We start from the raw sequence: 25,272 nt of genomic DNA on the forward strand, positions 1-25,272 counted from the left end.
ACACCCCCAGCCCAATATTCCCTTCCCTCCTTTATTTTCTCTCCTTAGCACTTCTCTCTCCCTAACACACCGTATGATTTGCCAACTCATCTTGTTTACCGCCTGTTGTCTCCACCAGAATAAAACTTCCACATGAGCAGGAGCTTCTTCTGTCTCACCCACTGCTGTGTCCCCAGACCCTGGAACGGTGTCTAGGATATAGCAGGCACTTAATAGATAATCTATCAATGGAGTGAGTACCATGCCACGATCCCCTCTCATGTCTCCACAGGGGCTGAAACGGTCTGGAGGGCCTGCATCTGTTCATCCCTGGGCCCTAGCACAGTATATGCCAGGAAGGGTTTGTTGACTGACTAACTGACCCACAGGTGCACAATCTCAGTGAGTGCTGGGGTTGGGGAGGGTGGCAGGCGGGTAGGTCCTGAGGGTCCCGTAGAGTGACAAGTTGGCTGTGGCAGGGCCATGGGAACTCACCCTCCTTCCCATCCACGTCCACCAACTGGTCCAGGAAGTCTCTCACCCTGGAAATACTCTGCAGCAGGAAGGGGTGTAGGGGGGCCATCCACAGCTCCTTGCCCTGGCCCAGCTGCTGGCCCAGATTTCCGATGCTCTGCACAGCCTGGAGCAAAGAAGCAGGGGGCGCTGCCAGGGCCAAGGTCACTGCAGCAGGGGAGGACCTCTGTGGACCCAGAACAGAGCCCCAGACTCCTGGCTCCCAACTCAGTGCTCAACGAAAGGAGAAAGTGATAGAAGCTCCTGCCTGAAAAGATATCTGTCCCTCTCTGTGCACAGATGTGTATCCCCAGTGCTTTTATTCTGTCCCCCATCTAGAACCCAAATAGCTTCATTCAGGACTGCTTGATCTCATCATACATACTTGACCCCATCAGAACCTCCAAATGTGGCCCCTTTGTGAATGATGGTCTGATTCATACTAACGTGTAAATGACTGCTAGCCTGCTTCCCACCTTCCCCCAGAAGGGGAGGGGTTTCATTCCAAAGAGGGAATTGAGAGCAAAATGAAAGCCTTCGCACTCAGGATGAAAAGCTGGGACTTCCCCTTCATGGTCCAGTGGCTAAGACTCCATGCTTCCAGTGCAGGGGGCCCCAGGTTCAATCCCTGGTCAGGGAACTAGATCCCACATGCCACAGCTAAGAGTTTGCAAGCTGCAACTAAAGATCCCACATGGCACAACTAAGACCTGGCACAGTCTAATCAGTTTTTAAAAGCTGAAGGTGCCATGTCAAACAGATTTCTCTGGGTCTCATTTGGGTCTTCCATGGGTCTGGCCTCCCAGTTTGGTCCTCCCTGGCTAAGAACACCCAGGATTTGGTGGGGGAGCCCTCCACTGCCTGCACCTTGGCAAGCAGCAGCAGTGAGCGGCTGGTCTGGGGATCCGCATGCTGGTCCCGGAGGTCAAACAGCTTCGGGGTGAGGATGGCAGGCGCGAAGAATCGCAGGAAGAGAAAGCCGCTTATGGCCAGGTACTTCACGTCCTGTGGAGAGGAGCAGCAGGTGAGAGGGGTCGTCCAAACCCACTTCCCAGTCGGGGAAACTGGGACAGCAAGGACAAGGGATCGGTGGTACAGGAAGAAGAAGTAGAAGGGGACATGGCTCAGGAGGCCATCCTAGTCTGTCAAGGAGGCTTTTCCTCTCTGGGCCTCAGTTTCCCCACCTGGAAAATGGAGTAATAATACCAATTCTGCACCATCAGACTTAGCCAAACATCCTCAGAGTCTGCTTTGTGCCAAGCACTGTGCAAAGGGCACAGCCCTGTGAAGGAGGCATCATCATTATTCCCGTTTTACAGCTGAGGAAGCAGAAGCTCAGAGATGTCAAGTGACTTGCCCCAGGTCACACAGCTGATGAGTGGAGGAAGCAGGATTCAAACCCAGATCTGTGATTTCTGATCATGAATAGCAATAGGCCAAATATTTCTCCATGTGTTTGCTTATTTATTACCCTTGGAAGTTCTATGTCTCCATTTTACAGAGGAAGCAACTGAGACCCAGAGAGGGAAGGTCACTTGCCCAAGGTCACACAGCAATAAGTGGCAGAGCCAGGATTTGAACCCAGGCAGAATTTGAACTCTGCTCTTCATCACACTGTCCTGCATTCAACATTAGCTACTGGGTGTTAAAAACTAAGCCTTCACAAGCCTGCACAATTCCTCAAGCAATCTCATGGGGTAGTACTATTATCCCCATTTTCCAGATGAAGAAACTGAGGCTTGGTAGCAAATGCAGTTCAGCTGGCTCCCTGCACAACCCCCTGTCCCAGCCTCTGCCCTCCACAAATTGTAAAGCGTGGTGGCCCTTCATGTGAGACCCAGGCCTGGGCCACCTGCACATAAGGCTGGTTCCCCCAGCTCCAGAGGGGACTTGGGAAGAGGCATGTCTCTCTCCTAGGCGCTGACCCCCTCCAAAAGGCTCCTCACCTACCCATCACACTCACCAAGCTATATTTAGCCCCCGAGAATATGCTGCAGTGTTTATTTAGGGGTTGTATTCACACATAAGACAATACCCTCTCTGGGTATGTGCCAACTTTCCAGGGCACCTCTGCATTGACACTGAGGCTTGCCAGGGGCTGGGTCCCTGAAGCTGCCCAGAGATGGGGGAGGAGGTCCCACAGATCTGGAACCCCAAACTGCCCCCAGGCTGCCCCCCACCCCAGCCTGCCATGTTCCTGGGTAACTTTAGCCTTTGACGTCAGCTCATTAACTTCCTCCTTTCTTGAGAAGGAGGAACCAGGTGTCAGAGCGGCAGAGAGAGAGGCTGCTTGGGTTTCTCTGGCCCCCTCCGTCTTCATGGGCATGAGAAAGACTCTGTTCCCTGCCTGCAGCCACCGCTCACTGTGGGGGCTGAGACCTGGGGGACACTTGGGTGTCACTGATCGGGGCTCCTCCCACAAGGGCCAGGCTGTCTGGGGAGCTGGTCTCCCGGTTCCCCCGCCCCCAGCTGTGGATGTGTCCCACTTAGCACCTCCGCCAGCGGCTGAGGCAAGAGCCCCACAGTGTGGGGTGTAAATCAGCCCGTCCCAGTTGGAGGCGGAGGCTCAGGTCTGAGGAGGAGGATGAGGGGAGGAGGGAGAGATTCCCACTGCGAGTCTGGAGGCTGAGCCTTGAGTCCACGACTCTTAGCCAAAGCACTTCACCTCTCTGGGTCTCAGTTTCCTCCACTGTAAAATGGGATAATACTGGCGCCCACCTCACAGGGTGGATGTGAAGACTAGATGAGGTAATAAATATGTAAAACAAAGTCCAACCCCTAGACAGGGCAGTATATAGTGTTGTGGTGGTTGCTTGGTCAGTCAGTCGTGTCTGACTCTTCACGACCTCATGGACTGTAGCCTGCCAGGCTCCTCTGTCCGTGGGATTCTCCAGGAAAGAATCCTGGGGCGGGTTGTTGTGTTCTCCAGGGGATCTTCCCGACCCAGGGATCGAACCCGCGTATCCTGCATCTCCTGCATTGGCAGGCGGATTCTTTACCACTAAGCCACCAGAGAAGTCCCAATATATGTAGTGTTTGCTATTATTATTATCATCCTCATCATCACCACTATCATCCCCCTTGGGCCCCAGATCCTGCCAGAACACTGTCCCCACTTCTGCCAAGACATACAGCAGCTCAGGGTGGTTAGCCCCAGGTTCTGTCCCGCTCCTCCCCTGCCTCTCCCTGTGGCCCTGGACAAGCCTCAGTCTCCACATCTCCCCAGTGGGACCGCCTGACCCACCTCATGCTCCACCTGGGGAAAACGCTCCTCCACGCACTGGCGCAGCTGCTTGAAGGCAAGGCGCATGGTGGGCGGGCAGCGCCCCACGGAGCCCACAATAGCATCCACGATAGGCCCCAAGTAGCCCGTCAGCAGCCCCAGGCTGACCTCCCGCACGTGTTCCTCGGAGGGTGCACCCTTGAAGGAGATTCTCCTGGGGAAGCAAGCGGAGGGTTGTGCCTCAGAACCCAGCATCTGCCCACTCAAAACCCTCCACTGGCCCCTACTAAGCTCAGAGAGCACCCACCTTCTCATCCCTTCTCCATGGCCTCCCCTCTACTGGTCCACTCCCCCTGGGGGAGTCACCTCCTCAAAGAGGCCATCTCACCATCATGGACCCGGATTCCCTGCATTTTCAGTGCAGACCTGCCAGACATGCACTGTTGCCCCAGGACCTTTGCACTTGCTGTCCAGCAGACCTGCACACGACTGCCTCCCTCACCTCCTCCAAGCCTTAGATTCCACAGTCCCTTCTCTGTGAGGCTGTCCCTGTGACCTCCCTGGCTCTTCCCACGACCCTCCCTCACTTTACTTCCCTCCATTTCACTAATCACCTGCAAGAATCTTTAGTTTATTAATATTACCTGTCTCCCCCAATAAGACAGATTTGTGTCCATTTGTTTCCTGCTACAAACTCAGCATCCAGCCTAGTGCTTGGCACATACATGCGTGTGTGTGTGTGGGTGGTGGTGGTGGTGGTATGCTCAGTCACTCAACTGTGTCCAACTTTTTGCGACCCCGTGGACTGTAGCCCCCCAGGCTCCTCTGTCCATGGAATTCTCCAGGCAAGAATACTGGAGTGGATAACCATTCCCTTCTCCAGGGTATCTTCCTGACACAGGGATTGAACCCAAGTCTCTTGCATTGCAAGCATATTATTTACCTTCTGAGCCACCAATGTCACTTTAAGTAGTCTGATTGTTCCCATTTAACAGATGAGGAAACTGAGGCTCAGAGAAGTAATAGGTGGCAGAACATAGATTCGAACTCAGGATTGCCAATTCCAGAGTCTGTCTGCACCCTGCCCTGGCCAGTTCCCAGATGTCCCTGCTCCCTGCGGGCACCCACTGAGTCCCACTGTCTTTGACAGGTATTCTGGGAAAAGCCCTGGCCTTGGGATTTCACAGATGGACTCTGCCCTTCTACTCAGGGGCTGCATTCAAATCCCCACCTGGCAACTTCCCAGCTGTGCAGCCTTAGGCAGGTGACCTCCCATCTCTGAGGCTGTTTCCTCGTCTGTAAAAAGGGCTCCTAATGCCTGCTCCCGGGTGGTCAGAAGGGGTGGGTAGCATTTGCTGGGCAAGGCCCAAAGAGAAGGAAAGACCCTTTCCTGCCTCCACCATGGTCCCCTGTGGACCGCCCAGCAGCCAACTCTGATGGCTCGGTAGGAACAAGCCCACCTGCCTGAGCTGGAGGGGAAAAAAGTCCTGGAAAGAAAAGAGGAGCCCAAGAGAAATGGAATGACCTCCCAACCCTGTCATTGCCCTGCTCCCTAACCCATGTCATCAAGCACTGCAGCAGGCCAACCTCTGCCACAGACCCTTCCCCAAGGGCCTCAGCCACCACGACCACAATAATAGAAATAATAGCACTTCTGGAGTACTGCCCAGTGCTGGGCTTCGTGTGTATGACTCAGTTCATTCTCCCGACAGTCCATCAGGTAGACATTCACAAGGCTTGAAATAACCTGCCCACCAGTATTGGCAGAGCTGGGGTTTGAACCCAGGGCACTCATGTTTCAGAGTCCTGACTAGAACCACCGCACCACATGGTCTAAGGGGTTGGCTGCTCTCAGGGGAGGCCATGAGACTGTAGAACATAGGGCTCCTGAGCAGGAAGGAGGGGTGGGGTGGCAGGAGGCACAGACCCAGCCTGACAGGTCTGACAGGCAGACGAGCGGGCTGTGGCGGGTTCATCCCTCAGGTCTGGCTCACCGGGTGCGGCCCAGGTCCATCTTGCAGGGATCCAGCTCCATGTACTTCCTCTCCTCGAAGACGCGGTTGATCACTGGCCTCAGGACCTCATGCAGGTAGGGCATGCCCACGAGCTGGGGGCAGGGAGCACCACACGGGGCGGGGCTGAGGGTGAGGCCGGGGTGTGCCCATGAGCTGGGGGCAGGGGGGACCAGGCAGGGAGAGGTTCAGAGCAAGGTGGAGGCCTGCCCCTGGGCTGGAGTGGGGGTGAAACTCAGGGTGAGGCCAGCCACCAGCCCCCCAGCTCGGCTGCCCTGGGCCCACCTGAGGCCGGCCAAGCTCTGGGCTCCAAGTAAGCACTGGGAAGGGAGTCCCCGTGAGGAAGCAGCCACCAGACCGCCCACCAGCCCCCCACGCCTTCACCTACTCACCTTCATAAACTGCTCCATTGACTTGGACGCCAGGGAGTTAGAACGGAAGAGGGTGTTGGGGTCAGCTGAGAGGACAGAGAGAAGCGTTTGTTGGGATGTAGGGGGGCTGGATCCATCTCACCCCACCCACCCAAGGACGGGGCGGGGGCAGTGGTCATGATCTTTTCAGCCTCAGGAATCGAGAAGATCTGCCATATCAACTCCTTTCACAGTACAAAGGCCCAGAATGGTTAAGTGAGCTGCCTAAAGTCACACAGTACATGAGTAGTAAAACCAGGTCCTGAACCCAAGACCATGCTCGCAGCTGACTGGGGGTTCCCAGACCCTGTCGCCCCAACAGACAAAGACACAGCAGCCCGTCTTCTACCTGAGCTCCCCAAATCTCTCTCTGAGACCCTCTGCAGACCCATCCTTGGGAAGTGATGCCTGGGGGTGGTCATGCAGGCAACTCACTGGTCCGTGCCACCTCGCGCCGGGTGAGATAGTCCAGAAAGGGCCCAGTCAGGCCTTGGCCCAGAAAGAGCTTCACCAGCTTGGTGGCCAGCTCCTGGCGGCAGTCCCCCGAGGTCAACTCCTCCAGGACAGCCAAGGGGCTGGCGGCATCCTCCTGCACAAGCACAGGAGGCAGGAGAGGTGGCCTGGGGCTCTGGGACCCCAAAGCAGAAGAGCTCAGCTAGACATCCCTAAAGCAGGGGGTGGCCATGATCCAGATCCCCCACACACCCCCAGTGACGCACCCACCTCTGCTGGCCCCAGCACCGACTCCATGAGCAGCTCCCTGAGCGGCTGGTAGTACTGCGAGGGCAGGACACAGTCCTCGGTCAGGCGCACCTTCAGCCTCAGAGCACCCAAGCTCCCGCTGGCCGGGGCCAGAGCACAGAAAAAGGAACATAAGTATGTATGGGCAGGGGCGGAGAGCCAAGAGAGGCAGGTGTGAGCGCCGGTAAAGAGCATGGATAATTGTCAGACCAGACAGGTATGGGCAGGTGTGAACAGGCGTGGGCAGTATAAACAGGGTTGAACAGGTATGGACAGGCATAAACAGGAATGGACACAGGCAGGCAGTGTAAATAGATCCGGCCGATGTAGAAAGATGAGGCCAGTATAAACACATGTACACAGGAACGGATGGTGTGAACAGGTGTGTCGACAGGTGTGGAGGGACCAGAAATTCTGCACACACACACACATCAGATTGAACTGCCGTGTTTGCAGGTGGATGGGAATAAGGTGAACTCATTTGGAATCACGTAAACGCACGTGGTGAGACATTCAGCAAGCGTTTGTTAAATGAATGAAGGGACCTGGTGACAGCATGTGGGCTGACGTGGGCACCCATAAGGACTGGCCCACGAGTAGAAGACAAAACCCAACGTGGTTCCAGCCCAGCCTCCTCCCACTGTACCCACATTTACCCAGAATCCTCCTCTGCTCTGGGAAAGGGCAGGAGGCGGAACCAGCCATTGGGTGGGTTGTGTTGCAGGACCTGTGGGGGGAACTCCACCTGTGGGGCGACACACACACCCTCAGCAGAGCTCTGCCCTGCTGGGCCCTGGAAGAAGAGTTAGGCTGCCCACCCAAGGAGGGGTGGCAAAGCCCAACCAGGGTCAGCTCCTCCTCCCCCATGTTCTATCAATACAACGATGGCAACACTCCATCCCCCAGTCCCAGATTATTAGCTCCTGCCAGGGCACCGAAGGCCTCCAGGGAACATTTAATCTACAATTGAGGAAACTGAGGCTCAGAGAGGTGGAGTGACTTGCCCAAGGTCACACAGCGGCTTGAGACAGCATGTCTAGAGTGAGTGTATTTTCAGCTCCGTTGAGAGACAAAACTTGCATCTATCAAAAGGCTTAAAGATAGTCCAAAAGGTCAAGTCCCACCCTCTTCCTCTCTTTTTAAATAACAACTTTATACAGATATAATTTATATCCCATATAATTCACCAATTTAAAGTAATTCAGTGGCTTTTAGTATATTCACAGGTTGCGCAACTACCACCTCTAATTTCAGCCCATTTTCTATCAGCTCCTCTGGCCAAAGAAAGCCTATATCCATTAGCAAACACTCCCCATCCTCCAGTCCCTGGCAACCACTAATTTTTCTGTCTTTATAGATTCTCTTGTATTTAACTTATATGCAGAGTACATCATGAGAAATGCTGGGCTGGATGAAGCACAAGCTGGAGTCAAGATTGCGGGAGAAATATCAATAACCTCAGATATGCAGATGACACCTCCCTTATGGCAGAAAGTAAAGAGGAACTCAAAGGCCTCTTGATGAAAGTGAAAAAGGAGAGTGAAAAAGTTGGCTTAAAGCTCAACATTCAGAAAACTAAGATCATGGCACCAGTCCCATCACTTCATGGCAAATAGATGGGAAAACAGTGGAAACAGTGACTGACTTTATTTTTGGAGGCTCCAAAATCACTGCAGATGGTAACTGCAGCCATTTATGACAAACCTAGATAGCATATTAAAAAGCAGAGACATTACTTTGCCAACAAAGGTCCGTCTCATCAAGGCTACGGTTTTTCCAGTGGTTATGTATGGATGTGAGTGTTGGACTATAAAGAGAGCTGCGCGCAGAAGAATTGATGCTTTTGAACTGTGGTGTTGGGGAAGATTCATGAGAGTCCCTTGGACTGCGAGGAGATCCAACCAGTCCATCCTAAAGGAGATCAGTCCTGAGTGTTCATTGGATAGACTGATGTTGAAGCTGAAACTCCAATCCTTTGGCCACCTGATGCAAAGAGCTGACTCATTTGAAAAGACCCTGATGCTGAGAAAGATTGAAGGCAGGAGGAGAAGGGGATGACAGAGGATGAGATGGTTGGATGGCATCACCGACTCAATGGACATGAGTTTGAGTAAGCTCCGGGAGTTGGTGATGGACAGGGAGGCCTGGTGTGCTATGGTCCATGGGGTCACAAAGAGTTAGACACGACTGAGCGACTGAACTGAACTGATAAATGAAATTATGTAATATGTGAGGAGTTTGGGACAGGCTTCTTTCACTTAGCATTGTGTTTTTGAAATTCATCCATGTTGTGTGGATGAATGTGTCAGGATGAATGTCACAGGATCCATGTGTCAGGATGTCATTGCTTTTTATGGCCACATAATATTCCACTGAGTAAATATAGTATATTTTGTTTCTTCATTCATCTGTTGATAGACATTTGAGCTGTTTCTACTTTTGGCCCTTTACGAATGGTGCTGCTATAAACATTAACGTAAAATGTTGTGTGTGGGTATGTGTTTGCCTTTCTCTTTGGCACACACCTAGGAGTGCAATTGCTGGGTCACGTGGTGACTCTAACTGCTGAGGAACTGCCAGACTTTTCCAAAGCAGCGGCACCATTTTACATGCCTTGATGACTTTGGTGAAGCATGTGGTCATTTCAAGGGAGGTCCATGACCACGTCTCCCTCTTATTTACTCTAATCTTGCCTCCTTTTAAAAACTGGCAGCTTCAGGATTTCCCTGGTGGCTTTGTGGTTAGGACTCGGCTTTCACTGCCACGGCCCAGGTTCAATGCCTGGTCATGCGACCCAGCCAAAAAAAACAAAAAAGCTGTCAAAACAAAAATGCTGAGTTCACACATCCACTCCCTACTCCTGAGAGGCAAGAAAAATCATACCCACTTTACAGATGAGGAGACTAAAGTTCCAAGAGAAAGACCTTGAGCCCAGTACATCCAGGAGTAAGAGTTAGATTCTGGATTCAGAGAGACCTGAACTCAAATCCTGACTCTGCCATTTCTTATTCATATGACCTTGGGAAAGCCACTTCACCTCTCTGAACCTTAGTCTTCCCAAATGTAAAATAGAGACAGCAATGGTCCCAGCCTCTTAACAGTGGCCATCAAGGTGATGAAGTGATGCTGGAGAAGCACTTAGCACAGTGAAACACACAGTCAACCTGGGTACTCTCATCCCAGAATAAGAATCTGGACCCACCCTATGACCTTAGGTAGGTTCCTGCACCAATGGGATCATGGGACTCTGTCACCCAGGCCTGGCCAAGGTACCTGATAAAGCAAACGTCATATCTACCCTTCCAAGTGAGCCCCAGGATGCCCAGCCCTTCCCCCCAGTACCCCTTGGAGGCAGTGGTGAGCCACGGAGGGTGTCTGGGGGGTGCTCACCATTCCCAAGAAGTCATTCTTGCCAACCATGTCCCAGTCCCAGAGTTCCACCCGCAGAGGGGATGGGGAACCTGGCATCTCCCGCAGCTCTAGCACCTCATCCCAGTGTGGGAAGCGAGTCTTCTTGATGGTCTGGGAGAGGAGGGAGTGAGAGACAGAGAGAGCTAATGGGACCATTCTTGTCTCCATTTTACAGATGGGAAGGCTGAGGTTCAGAGGGGTTAAGTGACTTTCCCAAGGTCATTTAATGCCCCAGTCTCCCAGCTCTGCTCCACCACTTACCGAAGTCTCCAAGCTCTGGCTGCCCCAAAACACACGCGCAAATGGGTCAGACGTGCCGGAGATGTCTCGGGGGGCCAGGTCCCTGGGGACAGATGAGGTAAGGAGTGGAGGTCACAGGATCCTTGAGGACCAAGACCCAAGCCTTGGGGAAGGGGTTCAGGGTAGACAGTTCAAATGCTGCTGATTTCCAAGACAATGAAATAGTACACTGTAGGGATCTAGCAAAGAACATCCCTCACCAGGCCCATCCAAACCTGGCATCTTCCTTTTGATTAACGCTACCCTACGAGGACACATTACTATGCCCACACTTTCTAGGTAAGGAAACTGAAGCACAGAAAGGTCAAGCTGAACATCACAAAGCAGCAGGTGAAGGTGCAGTGAGGAAGGGAAAGGAAGTCTCTGTTTCCCTGGAGCCCATGGATGGGAGACCAGATGCCAGATGCCAGGGTTCATAGCCTGGATTCTCCCATTCACTGGCTGAGTGACACTGGGAGAAGTCACTTCCCCTCCCTGAGCCTCAATTTCCTCATCTGCAAAATCAGAGTAATAACAGACTGACCTCACAGGGCCAAGGGACGAGATGACATGTGGAGAGTGCTCAGCTCGCTCATTCACTCAACAAACACTCCTACCCATACTAGGACCAAGAAAAGGCATGAGGAAGGGACCCCCTGCCTCTGGTTGCCATGACAACCCAAGTCTCAGCCTCTCCCACCCCTCCTTCTCAAGGTCCCCCAAATCCAGGGACCCTCTCCCCCACACACCCAGGGGCTGCTTGTTTCCTCCTGCTGTTTCTCTCCCACCCCTCTTGGCATCCAAAGCCTTCTTTGGTTTCCAAGGAGCAAGCCTAGTTGCTAAGCGACAGCAATTGGTCCCTCTCCTACTTGCAAGGATCCTGCATAGCTTTGTAGCTGGGGAGGAGGCCATGGGCAGAGAGTAAGTGAGGAGTCCCTACCCCCAAAAATGTCCTTTTGCCTGTCCTATGCCTGCCTGCTACTCCATTCAACCTCCAGGGAGCTCCAGCTGGGAACAGAAATCTGGAAGTGGTGGGAGAGGCACAGAGAGGGCAATAAAGGGCTTTAAGGCCACACAGCAAACTAGAAACAGAGACCTAGTCCAACTTGGGTGAGGACTGGCCTAAAAGTAAGAATAAAGGGAGTAAGGTGTGGGGGAAAACAAGGGCAAACACAAAATAAGACATGGGAGGGCGAAGGGAGTGGAAATAGTCAAGGAAATAGAGTGATGGGGAGCTGAGAAAGAGAGAGGAGTGATAAACAGACAGAGGGAAGATGGGTATCCCAGGAGTTGCATCCATCTTTTTCCTAATATTTCCTTCGGTCAGGACCTGCCCCTCCCTTTCTTCCAGCCCACATGACTTGAGTGGGTCGATTCCTCCCTCTCTGCCAGGAAGGGGCTTGCAACTCAGGTCTGACCAATCAGAGTCAGTGTAATTGGTTCAATGATAGGCAGGTACTCCAAACTGGGCCAATAAGAATTAGTCCCAGGATACTGGTTGGAAATGGTGGAAGATAGTTTTTTCCATTGGAGCTGCCAAATTGGTAGGATGCCAATCTGGAGCTGTTAGGGTCAGCTTTGCCCTACCTGGGGAGAAACTGTCTGAGAATAAAGTTAATACAAAAGACACCCAAGGAATCTATGTCTACAGATTCCTGATGGCTTTGTTGGAGCACCTGGATCCAGCCATACCTGAAGCTCTGTATCATACATATGAGCCAATCTGCTTAAGCCAGAATAAATCAGGTGTCTATCACTTATGATTTGATTAATACATCTCCACACCCATCTGCCTGGTCATCCTGAGTATCTGGCCTTTGGTTGCTGGTCACTGGGGACCCAACAAAGATTTTGCTCATGCTTTAACCAAGAAACTTGCAACCTGGTGAGCTTGGACTGTTTGCCTTACAAAGGATGTCAGTTTTGAGCCCAGAAGTATCTCAGGAGTGAGGTGGTCTCAAGGCAGCTGGAAGGAGTCCAGTGGATTCCTGCTCATTTTCAGACCACCCCCCTACCCCATCCTCACCCCCATCATGACCATACCTAGCCTGGAGCACGTGACAGTGAAGACAACGGCCCCGCACATCCTCCAGCGTCTGCACGGCCAGGCAGATCTCACCCTGCACCTCTGCGTCCGGGTCCACGCGGCTCAGGTTGATCCAGCTGTCGATTCCTGGAGGGCACAGGCACCAGCGTTCATGAAGCACCTACCACCATCTAGGCAGTGCATTATCTTTAAAAATTCAATTAACGTTAAAAAGATATCGAGTCATGGACCTCTCGTTAGCATTCTGTTATAAGCACTGTACTTATCCCCACTTCCTGATGAGGAAAAAGAGGCACAGCAAGGAAGGAGCTAGTAAACTGCAGAGCTAGGATTTAAATGCAGGCAATATGGTTCTAGGGCCAATGTCCCGAACCATGTACCATCACAGTCTTCATCCTAGTATATAAAGCCCTCCATCCGATAAAGAAAAGACACTTGGGCATTCTTATCTCTGAGCCTTTTATAGACTCTCGGCCTGAATCAGTCAGGTCAGTCTCGATCTTCTCAATCTTAACCTCTCCTTCTCTCTCTCTCCGTCTACGTCCCTCATTTCTCTCAACACATTAAAGATACTCTTCCAGGGACTTCCCTGGGAGTCCAGTGGTTAAGATTCTGCACTCCCAATGCAAGGGTGGGGCAGAGTTTCCGTCCCTGGTCAGGGAACTAAGATCCCACACAGCAAGTGGCATAGCCAAAAAAAAAATTTTAATTAAAATCAAATAAATAAACATTTTTAAAGATACTGTTCCACTGACTTCCAGCTTCAGTTGTAGTTACTGGGAAGTCATTTCAGCCTAATAATTGATCTTGCATGAATGGTCTGTCTTTTCCAAGTTTAAGGACTAAGTCTTTGATGTTTTTTGCAGTCTCCCCACAGTATATCTAGGTAAGGATACTAAAAAAAAAAAAACCTGCTTAGTAAAGGCTGTGCTCCTTCTACTTATGAAATCATGCCCTTGAGTTCTGGAAAATTCCAGGTCATCAGTTTTTTAGAATCATTTCCTCTCCCCAGCTTTTTCTATATTCTGCTTCTAGGACTCCAATTAAATGGATGTTAGAGACTTTCTCAGTTATCTTCCATGTCTTGAACTTCTCTTATATGCTTTTCATTTCTCTGAGCTGAAGTTTACATAATTTATTTAGACCTCTCTCCCAGCTCACTAATTCTGACTTCAGCTCTGAAAGGATGATGTGCCACTCATCCACTTGGTTTTTAAGGCTAACAACTGTACTTTTTATCTCTAAGCATTTGATTTGGTTCTCTTCCAAGTCAGTCTGTTTTTTTTTAATGTATTGCTTTAATTTATCATGGTTATTGTGGGCCCTTCCAGGTGATTACATTTTATTTGTTGAATTTTTAAAATTCTTATATATCATAAATACAAAGTCTAAAGTCTTTACGGTCTAAATCTGACGATCATCATTTCTGCTGACTCTTGCTCTTGGTAGCTGACTTTCCTGTGTGTGTGAAGATCTTTGATTGTGAAGTCACACTCATTTGAGCTCACTCATGGAAAATTTAATATGAGGATGCTTATTGGAGAGGAGTGGCAGTTGCTTAGGACCTCTGAAGGGGCATTCTCAGGTTCAGTAATAGCCACCTTCCCCCTGGCCTAAGATTTAGTCTGTTGACTGTGAATCTGATATTGACATTAACTTTCAGGGAAATCCTTCCTTACTCCCTTGCTTCTTGCTCACCACTCCATGTTAGGTTTTACCTCATGATTCACCGGGAATAGAAGGAGGAATAGAAAAGGGCATGGCAACCTGCTCCAGTGCTCTTGCCTGGAGAATCCCATGGACAGAGGAGCCCGGCGGGCTACAGTCCATGGGGTCGCGGAGAGTCGGACACGACTGAAAAGACTTAGCACACATGCTTGCATGCAAAGGGAGGAATACTGAATCCTCTTCACAGTCTTCCAGCAATGTGTTAGGAATTGCATCTAACTCAGGATCTCACTGTTACGTGGCCAGAGAGCCATATCTGTGGATCTAGTCCCCCATGCCTGGAGAATCCCAGGGAAGGGGGAGCCTGGTGGGCTTCCGTCTATGGGGTCACACAGAGTCGGACACGACTGAAGTGACTTAGCAGTAGCAGTCCCCCATGCTGCCAGAAGTATAAGTTCTACTTTACCTATCTCTTTTGTTATTCCCAAGTCCAGGATGCCATCAGCTTTTTCTAACTTGATTAGGTATCTGCTGCAATAATCAAGTTAGAAGAGTGAAGTCCCATCTCACCTCACCTCACTTGGTATCGTGTGCACCGAATGTAAAGTGCTGAGCATCGTGCCTGGCACATAAGAAGCCTTCACTAAATAGGAGCGATGATTGTAATGACTGGCACAGGGTGTGCTGTCAACTAACGCTCACTGATGCAAAACTATATTATTACATTATTCAATAAATGGTGTCAAGACAACTAAGAATCGTCTAGACCAAAGCAGTAAAGGTCAATCCCTATTGGATACCTTGGATCTGGGTAAGTTCCAAATAGATCAAAGACCTGACTGTTAAAAAAAAAAAAAAAGGGGAACAAATTGTTGCTAGAAAGAATCATATAAAACAGTCTGTCCTAATATCAGGACTGAGAAGGACTTTCTAGGCATTACATAAAATCAAGTGCACAATCCCACCCCCACCCCCACCACAAATTCTGATTACAGAAAAAGAAGCAAATTTTCTACTGGAAAAAATGATAAGCAAAGTCAAAGTATAAGCCACAAAGGAGAAAACAACTTTGCAGCTAATATGACAAAGTTTATTTTCCTCATATATAAAGAGCTCCCACAAAAAAGTAAGAAAAGGCGAACAACCCAGTGGGTGAAAAGCACACACACACTGTGAACAGACAATAGACACACACAAAAAAGAAATAAAGAGACTCGAATCTATAAAAAGGCCTTCAAACTCACTCACACAGAAACGCAGAACAACCCATTCATGAGCCAATTCTTTAACCTATCAGATTCAAGATCCAAAAGTTTGGCATTTGTTGACAAGGTTAAAGGGCAGATTAAACCGTTAACTGTTAACTGGAGAGTAACTTATCAATAACTGTAATCACTATCAAATGTGCTAATGTGGATACTATTTGATCCAGCAAATCCACCTCTAGGAATTCATTTTGCTGATTGATATAACTGGAATATATGGGGACTTCCCTGGCGGTCCAGTGGTTAAGACTCCTTGCTTCCAATGCAGGGAGCATGGGTTCGATCCTTGGTTGGGGAGCTAAGATCCAACATACAGCACTGCACAGCCAAAAATTTTTTAAATTAATATAAATTTGCATACCTGTGTGCAATCACGTTTGTACAAGGCTATTCACTGCAGCATTGTTTGAACTAGGAAAACATTGTCAGTAACCCAAGTGCACATCAAGAAGGCACTTAGCCAAATAAATGACGGTCCATTCACAAAATGGAGTGCCATGAAGTCATATTAAGAGCAAAGAACGCAGAGGCTCTTGAGACATTAATATGGAAAGATCTCCAAGATACATGGCGAAGTGAAAAGACAGGATACAGAACAGTGTGTTTAATGGAGTCCTATTACTACAAAAAATAAACAAGTGAAGTAGCTCAGTCGTGTCTGACTCTTTGTGACCCCATGGGCTGTAGCCCACCAGCCCCTCCGTCCACAGGATTTTCCAGGCAAGAATACTGGAGTGGGTTGCCATTTCCTTCTCCAGGAGATCTTCCCGTCCCAGGGACTGAACCCAGGTCTCCCGCATTGTAGGCAGACGCTTTACCATCTGAGTCTCCAGGGAAGCCCTATTTCTATAAGCAGAGAACAAAACACATATAGGAGAAAGAGCACAGACTTTGGAACTACACAACTTGCTTCAAATCCCAGCTGTCCCACTTAATCACTTTGTGATCTTGGGCAAGTTATTTAACCCCCTGTGCCTCAGTTTGCTCACTTATAGAATGGGCACAGGGCTTCCCAGGTGGCACTGGTGGTAAAGAACCCGCCTGCCTATGCAGGAGACATAAGAGACACGGGTTCGATCCCTGGGTCAGGAAGATCCCCCGGAGGAGAGCATGGCAACCCACTCCAGTATTCTTGCCTGGGAAATCCCATGGACAGAGGAACCTGATGGATTACAGTCCATGGGGTCACAAACAATTGGACACAACTGAAGTGACTGAGCATTCACACGCAGAATGGGCATAACAAGAGTACCCACTTCTTAGGGTTATTAGAATAATTAAGTGAATTGATACATGTAAAGCACTTAGAAAGTGATCAGCACACAGGAAACACTACATAAATGTTTGCTGCTATTACTGTTGCTACTTGCTTGCATATGTTTTTTAAAAATATTTATTTCATTTATCTGTCTGTGTTGGACCTTAGTTGTGGCACGCGGGACCTGTAGTTACAGCATGAAAACTCTCAGTTGTGGCACGTGGGATCTAGCTCCCTGACCAGGGATCAAACCCGGGGCCCCTGCTTGGGAGTGTGAAGTCTTAGCCACCGGACCATCAGGGAAGTCCCTTGCTTGCATAGGTTTAAAATGTCCCTAGAAGAACATACAAGAAACTGACCATGCAGGGGATGAGAATGGAGAAGCTGGGACAAGAGGGACAGTTCCACTGCTAACTGTATCTTTTGAATGTTGAACGTAAATAAGTTAACTGCTCAATAAATGAATTAAATTCAAATCCGGGCTTCCCTGGTGGCTCAGTGGTAAAAAAATCTGCCTGCCAATGCAGTAAACACGGGTTCAATGCCCTATTCAGGAGGATCCCACTTGCCATGGAGCAACTAAGCCCAGGTGCCACAACTACTAACCCTGTGGCCCAGAGCCCAGGGGCCACAACTACTGAAGCCCCTATGCCCTAGAGCCCCTGCTCCACCACAAGAGAAGCCAGAGCAATGAGAAGCCCATGTATAGCAACTAGAGAGTAGCCCCCGCTCACTGCAACTAGAGAAAGCCCATGCAGCAGCGAAGACCCAGCACATGCAAAAATACAAATTTTTAAAAAAAATAAAATTCAAAACAGAAGCAACAACCAAAATAATTTCCCTCAAAGACTCTGTGTCGCCCCGTGCTGCTTGCTATGCCCCGGCAAGTGCCACCCCTCCTTCCCTCAGCCTGGCACCCTCACCCACCTCGGGGGTCCGCTGTAATGGCCTCCCTGCTCAGCGAGATCTTGCCTATGATGTCATCATGCCTGCAGAAAGGCAAGCAGGTGAGAGTCCAAGTCAGGGACCCCTGCCCAGCCCATGGAGAGGTGGGAGCAGATGTCAATGGCTGGGTGGACAGGTACTGTGCTTTGGGGTGTCCCGCCTTCCCTCAGATGCCCAGGTTTGGGTCCCCAGCACACACACCCCACTGTGTCCTCGTCCAGCACGTAGAAGGACAGATGGTGGAAATCCAGGGGCAAGTGCACGGTGTACTCCTCCCCCCAGAAGGGGCTCAGGCTCCGCCAGATGGTTGCTGTCCTGCAAAAGGGGGCACAGGGGGCCTTTGGGCCACACAGGCAGCAGATACCTGGGGACACACACACAGACACATACACACCCAGAGCTACTCAAACACAAATACAGCTACCCATACACACTCACACAGACCCAAGAACCCTGATATAGAGATACACACAAATACACACACACCATAACACACACCCAGAGACCTTGACACACACACAAACAACACACACGCACATTCACAGGTATACCAAGGAAACCAGAGACACAAAGAGACACATGCACACACATACAGATACCCATATGCATCTTCAAAAATTTCTAGAAATATACAACTATGTGTTTCTACATACAGACAAGGGCAGACCCACACAGAGAAAACATTCACACGGATAACACAGACCAAAAAATTGCCCAGAACATGGAGACACACACAGACACACATTCACATACAGAGTGATACCCGGCAGAGACACACACAGAGGATCGCAAAACCCTCAGTAACAGACAAGACACACAATTCCATTCATCCTTTCATTCACTCCACAAACACTCACCCTGACTATGTGCCAAGTCTTGGGGGCTATGGGAAATCAGAGGAAGAGGTGCCAGGGTCCCCACCCCCACAGAACTGCCCCAGCAGAAAGGGGCTCCCTCCCGAGCCCTTATGACCCAGTGAGAGCAGCCCTGTGATTGGTTAACCCAGCAGTGCCCACTGGGCTGAGGTTGGGAGGGGTCAGGAAAGGCTTTCCGCAGGAGCTAGTCAGGCAAAGCAGAGAGGATAAAGACAATCCAGATGGCTGGAAGAACATGTGCCAAGGCACTGAGGCAGGAATGGTGAATTTGAGGAATGAGAAGATGGTGGCTGGGAGGCAGGAAAGTGTGAGGGGCCAGGGGACCATGAAGTCAGCAGGCGCCGGAGCACTCAATCAGCAAGAGGGAACCCCAGAAGGATCAGGGACCAAGACAGACCCAGAAACAGACACACACCTCTTCACCCCAACACCTCTGCAGATGCACTGCCCTTTACCCAACAGCGGAAAGAGAACTCACTTTGCCCAATCAACACACACTCAGGTTGACAGCTGCAAAATTTGGCCAACACACCTGCCTCTGCCTTCTTCCTTCCGAGGCAGAAGGTAGATGGGCCCCCTTCAGGGTAAAGCGATTGGAGATTTATTGCCTATGGACTAAAACTCCAAGACACTAGCAGGACTATTAAGGGAGAGGCTGGGCCCTGCCCAGACCACACTCTTCTCATTCTGGAAGTCAGGAGACCTCTCTGACCACACGTGCGCAGGAATGCTCCTTGGAGGTGAAAGGGGAGTGACGTTAACTAAGGCGGGGCTACCCACAGGCCTCTTCAGCAGACTCCATCCTGGCTAAGAGATGCGCGCACACATGGAAGGGTCCTGAGATACACTAAATGCTCACTGTGAGCCAGGTAAACCAAAATGATTGGTCAAAGAAAACCTGGAAGAAATGCCCCATAAAAGTAATTCAAACCATCACAAGGGTGCAGCTCAGGGACTCGCCCTCTGAGCCTGCCCTTATGCCTATCCACCACACACGCTGTACTCTCTGCCCTCTTAACACTTGACTTGCTTCACGACTTTCCATCTTTGTGGGAATCCTTTTCTGCAAAGCCCAAGGGCCAGGGCCCTTGTCACTGACCACTGGTCCAGTAGATGAGCATCTGGTGCTCTCACCATCACAACCTGGCCTCAATCTCTGGCTGGGAACCCAAGCCCCACTTTGCTTCCACCACAGTCTTCCCCCATAGAGTGTGAACATGGACACACACAGACCAGGGCCGCCCCATCAGACCGACCCTTCTTTCCAAACACCCTCTTCCCCCCTACCCTACCCTCTTTCCAATTGGAAGTCCCCCCAGGCTCCCCAGCCCCTGACCTTGGAGGGTCCTCAGAACCCAGAGAGGGGAGACAGCAGCCTGGGGTCACAGAGAAAATCAGTCTGTGGGCTTGGGGGTGGTGTCACAGAGCGTGGTAAAGGGGCAGGGTAAACAGAGAGGGTGATGGGGGATAAACACAGAGATCGGCTGGGGCGCTGCAGGTTGACCTGCCCCCACACGGGCTCCCTGCCCCCAGCTCCCAGCCCAGCTGGACCAGAACTGGCGCCAGGAGGATCCTGAATCCTCGGTCTCCATAGGAACCGAGGCTTCAGCTGCCCGCCCACCCACACCCCTCAGGCCTGCGGGGGCTGAGAGCTGTCCCTCGGCCTGCGGGGGCGGCAGCCAAGCCCAGCCCAGCCCGAGACTGGCTCACGCAACCAGACATCTTCACATCCTGACATGCTCACAGTGGCGCCTATGTGCCCAAATCAGCAGGCACCGGTGCACACACGCATGTACGTGGCAGCCCATGTGTGCACACACGCATACACACCCCACGCGCTGGTACACAATGTGAGCCTCTGAGCCTGCACACCCATGGGGACACACACTGGAGGTCACGGGCATTCACACCAGCCCTCCAACACTTCCCCACACACCATATACACTCACATGCAGGTCCAACTGGGCACACATGCACACACACACACACACACACCAGTGCCCGCAGCACCCAGCAGGCCCAGAACCAACCAGCCCAGCCAAGCGTGAGATGCCCGCCCCCGGGAAGGCGCAAGCTGGCAGCCGCTGACTCAGCCCCAGGACTCGGGCAGGGACAACGTCAGGGCAAGGGGGAAGGTGGCGGCCAGTTGGTGGGACTAGATGGACCGAGGAGCCAGCAGACTCCACCATCCATCCCTGTGGCTGGGGCACAAAACACCCACCATCAGGCCAGCGAGTCCATCCATGGGGTAAGTCTGCCCCTCTAGGTTCTCTTTTCAATGTGGATTCTTATACCTGGACTCCCCTGTCTCCTTTGCCCCATGCCTGGCTTCTCCCCGCCTCACCTGGCCACCACTTCGTCGTCCACTTTCACTATGCAGTAGGGGTCACTGCTCCCAGACCTGCAGAAGGAGAAGGTTTGGGGAGCAGGCTTGAGAGGGTAGACCAGAGTGGGGATCCCAGTCCACCTTCGTTTTATAGATGGGAGCAACTAAGGCCCAGAGAGGGGAGGGGATTTGCCCAGGATCACACATCAAGTTCAGTAGAGGCGGGACCTCTGGGGACCAGCAGACCATGTCATGATTGCCCAGCAGTCACCCACTGCATGCCTGACCTCCTTGAATGGGCCCAGGGCTTCTACCCAGAGAAACAGAACACTGAGACCTGAAACCAGAACACGTGGAGTCCTGGGCCCAGGAAGCCCAAAGTGCTGGTCCAGAGCCTGTGCTCATCTGTGAGTCATCCCTGGCCTCAAGCTTACTCACTGTGGAATCCCAGCAAGTCCTCGACCCTCTGTGGGTCTCAGTTTCTCTGCTCTGTAAGTTGGGTATAATATTTCCACACACCTCTTAGGGCAGGTGAAAGAGCTAAAGAAGCTAACGCGTGGTGTGATGCATCATAGCTGACCCTAGAGCTCTTCCCACAGACACCTGAACCCCACCCTCGGGGTATGTGCTGCCCCCTCCGTTGGGAATTTCCCTGGGAGGGGACACTGCATAACTCAGCCTTCAGCAGGGATGGACCTCAGTGGATGCTCTCACTGCAAGCACAGACCAGGGCAGCCAGACCTCGAAACTCAACCAGTAGGAGACGTGGGCTACATCCCCTCGAGCAGCCACGAGACATTGACCAACCAAAGCCAGTTCTGTCCCCCGCTTCATAATAAGGGTTACTAGTCCATCCCAAGATGTGCTACAACCCCTCGAGTAGCCATGAGCCATTAGCCAAACAAAGCCAGTTCCATTTCTCCTTCATTACAAGAGTTACTAGTCCATCTCAAAATGGGCTGCAACCTCTTGAGTAGCCATGAGCCACTGGGGCACCCAAAGCCAGTTCCATTCCCCCCTTCATAATAAGGGTTACTAGTCCATCCCAAGACGGGCTACAACCCCTCGAGTAGCCATAAGTCATTAGTCAACCAAAGCCGGTTCCATCCCCTCTTCATTATAAGAGATACTAGTTCATCTCAAGATGGGCTGCACCCCTGTGAATAGCAAAGAGTCATTGGCCAACCAAAGCCATCCCCCCTTCACACTAAGAGTTACTTGTCCATCCCAAGCTGATCAGGGTTCCTCATGACTTCCCTCACCCGTGCCCTCATCCCATCACACAGGCTTCCCTTGTCTTCCACCAAGCTCAGTCCAGCCTCAGGGCTTTTGCACTTGCTGTTCCACCATCCTAAGATACCTACTCTGTTCCTGAATGACTCCATCTTTTCATTCAAACCTCAGCCCCAAAGTAACTGCCTCAGAGAGGTGGTCCTTGATGACCACAGTCCTCCAACAGCAGACGGTGTAAAACTGCCCTCCAGTCCCTCTGAGCGCGTGAATTCATCTTGCTCCCTTGTTTCTCTGTGCTTCGTGTCAGTCTCCACGGCTCCCTGCCACTTCTGAACGCTAAGATCCTTGGGGGAGGAGCTGTGCTTCCGTCCCCCTCGCTCCACAGCCTGGCAGAGTCAGGATTTGAACTCGGGTCTGTGGGGCTCAGCATACATGTTCCCAACCAACGCCACCTGCACTCCAACTCCAGATCCCTTCCCCACCCGGCCCCCTTCCCCGGTACTCCAGCCCCCGCCCTCTCTCTTCCACCCTCTGTTGGTTCAGTCCATCACTGGTCCACAAACGCCTCGGGGATTCTGGGAAAGAGGGACATGGCACCAGGCAACCTCGTCTGCTGGCCGAGCCCTCCGCGGGCCTCAGTTTCCTCCTTGGTTGCTTTCCCTCAGCTCCCTCTGCTGAGTGTGCCTTGATTTCCCCATCTGGTCTCCATCCCTGAACATCTCAGTCTGGTCGGCAACCTGTGCCTCCACGTTCCTCTCTGGCCTCCCTTCGGCATAATGCCCCAGGCCTCAGTTTTCCCATCTGGATCTATTCCAAACCCATTGGGCTGAGTAACACTGGGAGCCTCAGTTTTCCCCTCCGGCTGCCCATGGCTGGGTGACACCCCTCCATCTCGTGTCTCTCTTCACGTCCTCTATCCCTGAGCCTCTTTTAGGCAGGCTCCCATCCCTCGGTTTCCCCAACAGCGGATGTAGGACAGGCAGGCTGGAATCCACTAGAAAAGGGCTGGGAGCCATGCCCCCTCCTGCTCACCCAGCCTGACCCCTGGGCCCCTCTGGGAGCCGAGCACGTCAGCTTCAGGACTCTGACGCACGAAGGCCTTATCAGACTCCAATCAGGTAGGGGCTACGGTGGCGGGAGGGGGCTGCCCCCTCCAGACCCTGGATCTCTCCAGACCCTTGGCCTCTCCCACAGTCCCCGCCCCACCTCAAGTGTGGGAAAGCTGGCCCCTGGGCCATCGCCGGCCCAGTCTGCTTGGTGCCTGGTGTGTGCATGCTAAGTCACTTCAGTCATGTCTGAATCTTTGTGACTCTATGGACTGTAGCCCTCTCCAGGCTCCTCTGTCCATAGGATTCTCTAGGCAAGAATACTGGAGTGGGCTGCCATTTCCTTCTCCCGGGGAATCTTCCCAACCCAGGGATCGAACCCACATCTCTTATATCACCAGGATTGGCAGGTGGGTGCCGGGAAGCAGTCAGTATTCAAATCCCAGCTGTGTGACCTTGGGCAAGTGACTATGCCTCTCTGAGCCTGAGTTTGCCTATTCATAAAATGGCAATGCCAATAGGACGCAAAGAAGTGTTAAGCACAGGACCTGGCCCGTAGGAAGCCTTTGACCGCATATAGCTGCTATTATGAATCACAGAAATAACTCAAATTACCATCTAAGGCCTCCTCTAAGCCAGGGTTGGAACCTTCTCAAATCTGGGGAGGCTTCAGAACGATTCTGGGCCCTCTCCCTTAGGAGAGGGGAAAGAGGATATACCCCCTCTAAGAGTCCCCATGGGCATGGAGATCCCAGCATGCTATGAGGGATCCACTCTGAGAAGGGCACCAACAGCTAGGGAAACTGAGGCAGACTGGCGGGATCCCTAGCTGGAGCCTAGTCACTTCCCCCTACCCTGGTACTGGGGTGAGGCCCACCTAGAGCTCACCTTGGCCCAGGAACTGGAGGGAGGAGGGGCAACCAAGAGACTCAGGGATCAAGTATGAGTCAACTCCCTCCCCAGGAGAAACAGGGAGCCCCGCGAGCCGTATCTGGGTCCAAGGACAACACCCACCCACTTGTGGAGAGACCAGAGCACCGAGAGAGGCAAACCCACTTCTGAAAGGTCTCCCATATCAACTCCCCAGTAGCTGCCAGGCGACCTCATTGCCTCGACAGTCCCAGAATTGCTAATCCTCAGGGGCTCTGAAAGAGCATCTCAGAAGAGGGGAGACAGGGGGTTTGTCCAGACGCTGCATTGCACAGCAAGCGAGCTCTCTGCTTTCCTCAGATGCTTGTTCTGGGGGTCACTGATGAGGACGGGGGCAGCTAGGACCGCTCTGGACACACTGCTCTGTGTCCCTGTTGACACAGCTCCAGGACTGGGGAAGGGGAATGTTCACGAAGTCAAAGGCAGGATACCCTCCTCACTGGGACCCCCAGCCGGAGGTGTTAGGGCAGAGCTAAGCCCCAGCCTGTGCAAAGGCTCAGAATCCATATTCCTGCTCCCCCCGCCCCCGGGGTAAATCCTAAGTGGTTTTCTACCCTCACAACTGCAGGAGGCTTGCAGACTCCCTGTCCAGGGTTCCCCTTGCCCAGATGGGAAATCCAGACCTGGAGAGGATCAGGTTCAAGGTCATACAGTCAATGTCCTGTCAAGGACCCCACACCTGTTCCAGGTACCCACACCCTCAGAGCCCCTTCTGGGCTCCAGGCCAAAGCAGGAGGGGGACCCCTCCCTTCTTTCTGCTGGTTCAGCAGCTGCTGACTCAGCCCGGAGGGAAGCACAGTCAAGGACAGGTACTGCGGGGACCCTATCACCCGGCCGGGGAGGGGGCTGCAGGGGGAATTCGGCTCCTCAAACAGTTTAGCATCAGGGAAGGCCCCCACGGGGCTGGCGCTGCTGGCTGAGGTGCTAAGGGCTCTGGGTCCAGAGGAACCGTTTCCCCCAGGCCTGGCCAGTGGGCCACCTGGTGACACTCTGCAAACCTAAACACCAGATGCTCACAGAGGAATGCTGGGGCCGCCTGGATCCCAGGCCCTCTGGGGGCCTCCTAGGGTTCTCTGAACCGGTGCGCACCCAGGCCTGGAGAAACCCCACC

At 52.0% G+C, this 25,272-nt stretch overlaps 1 protein-coding gene across 3 annotated transcripts in view; it reads right to left on the reverse strand.

Annotated features, from left to right (window-relative positions):
- Window positions 1-25,272, reverse strand: part of RASAL1 (RAS protein activator like 1) — a 33,416-nt gene that overhangs the window by 7,026 nt on the left and 1,118 nt on the right. For 2 of the 3 annotated variants that reach the window (XR_008683043.2, XM_055404640.2), the window contains exons 2-15: window positions 20,971-21,027; window positions 17,953-18,066; window positions 17,734-17,795; window positions 12,612-12,741; window positions 10,551-10,632; window positions 10,269-10,400; window positions 7,535-7,623; window positions 6,861-6,978; window positions 6,573-6,726; window positions 6,120-6,184; window positions 5,710-5,822; window positions 3,737-3,929; window positions 1,360-1,497; window positions 475-619 (exon numbers count right to left, since the gene is read on the reverse strand). Coding sequence is in view for 2 of the 3 variants with exons in the window: in XM_055404640.2 (XP_055260615.1) it covers window positions 475-619; window positions 1,360-1,497; window positions 3,737-3,929; window positions 5,710-5,822; window positions 6,120-6,184; window positions 6,573-6,726; window positions 6,861-6,978; window positions 7,535-7,623; window positions 10,269-10,400; window positions 10,551-10,632; window positions 12,612-12,741; window positions 17,734-17,795; window positions 17,953-18,066; window positions 20,971-21,027 (1,592 nt within the window). In the remaining variant the exon portion in view is untranslated. The remainder of the gene's footprint in view (window positions 1-474; window positions 620-1,359; window positions 1,498-3,736; window positions 3,930-5,709; window positions 5,823-6,119; window positions 6,185-6,572; window positions 6,727-6,860; window positions 6,979-7,534; window positions 7,624-10,268; window positions 10,401-10,550; window positions 10,633-12,611; window positions 12,742-17,733; window positions 17,796-17,952; window positions 18,067-20,970; window positions 21,028-25,272) is intronic. The other variant, XM_088828216.1, reaches the window with a different exon arrangement.

Source organism: Moschus berezovskii, chromosome 19 (genome assembly GCF_049115385.1).
Source record: "Moschus berezovskii isolate FMDL1 chromosome 19, NW_MosBer_1.0, whole genome shotgun sequence".
Taxonomy (NCBI): Eukaryota; Metazoa; Chordata; class Mammalia; order Artiodactyla; family Moschidae; genus Moschus; species Moschus berezovskii.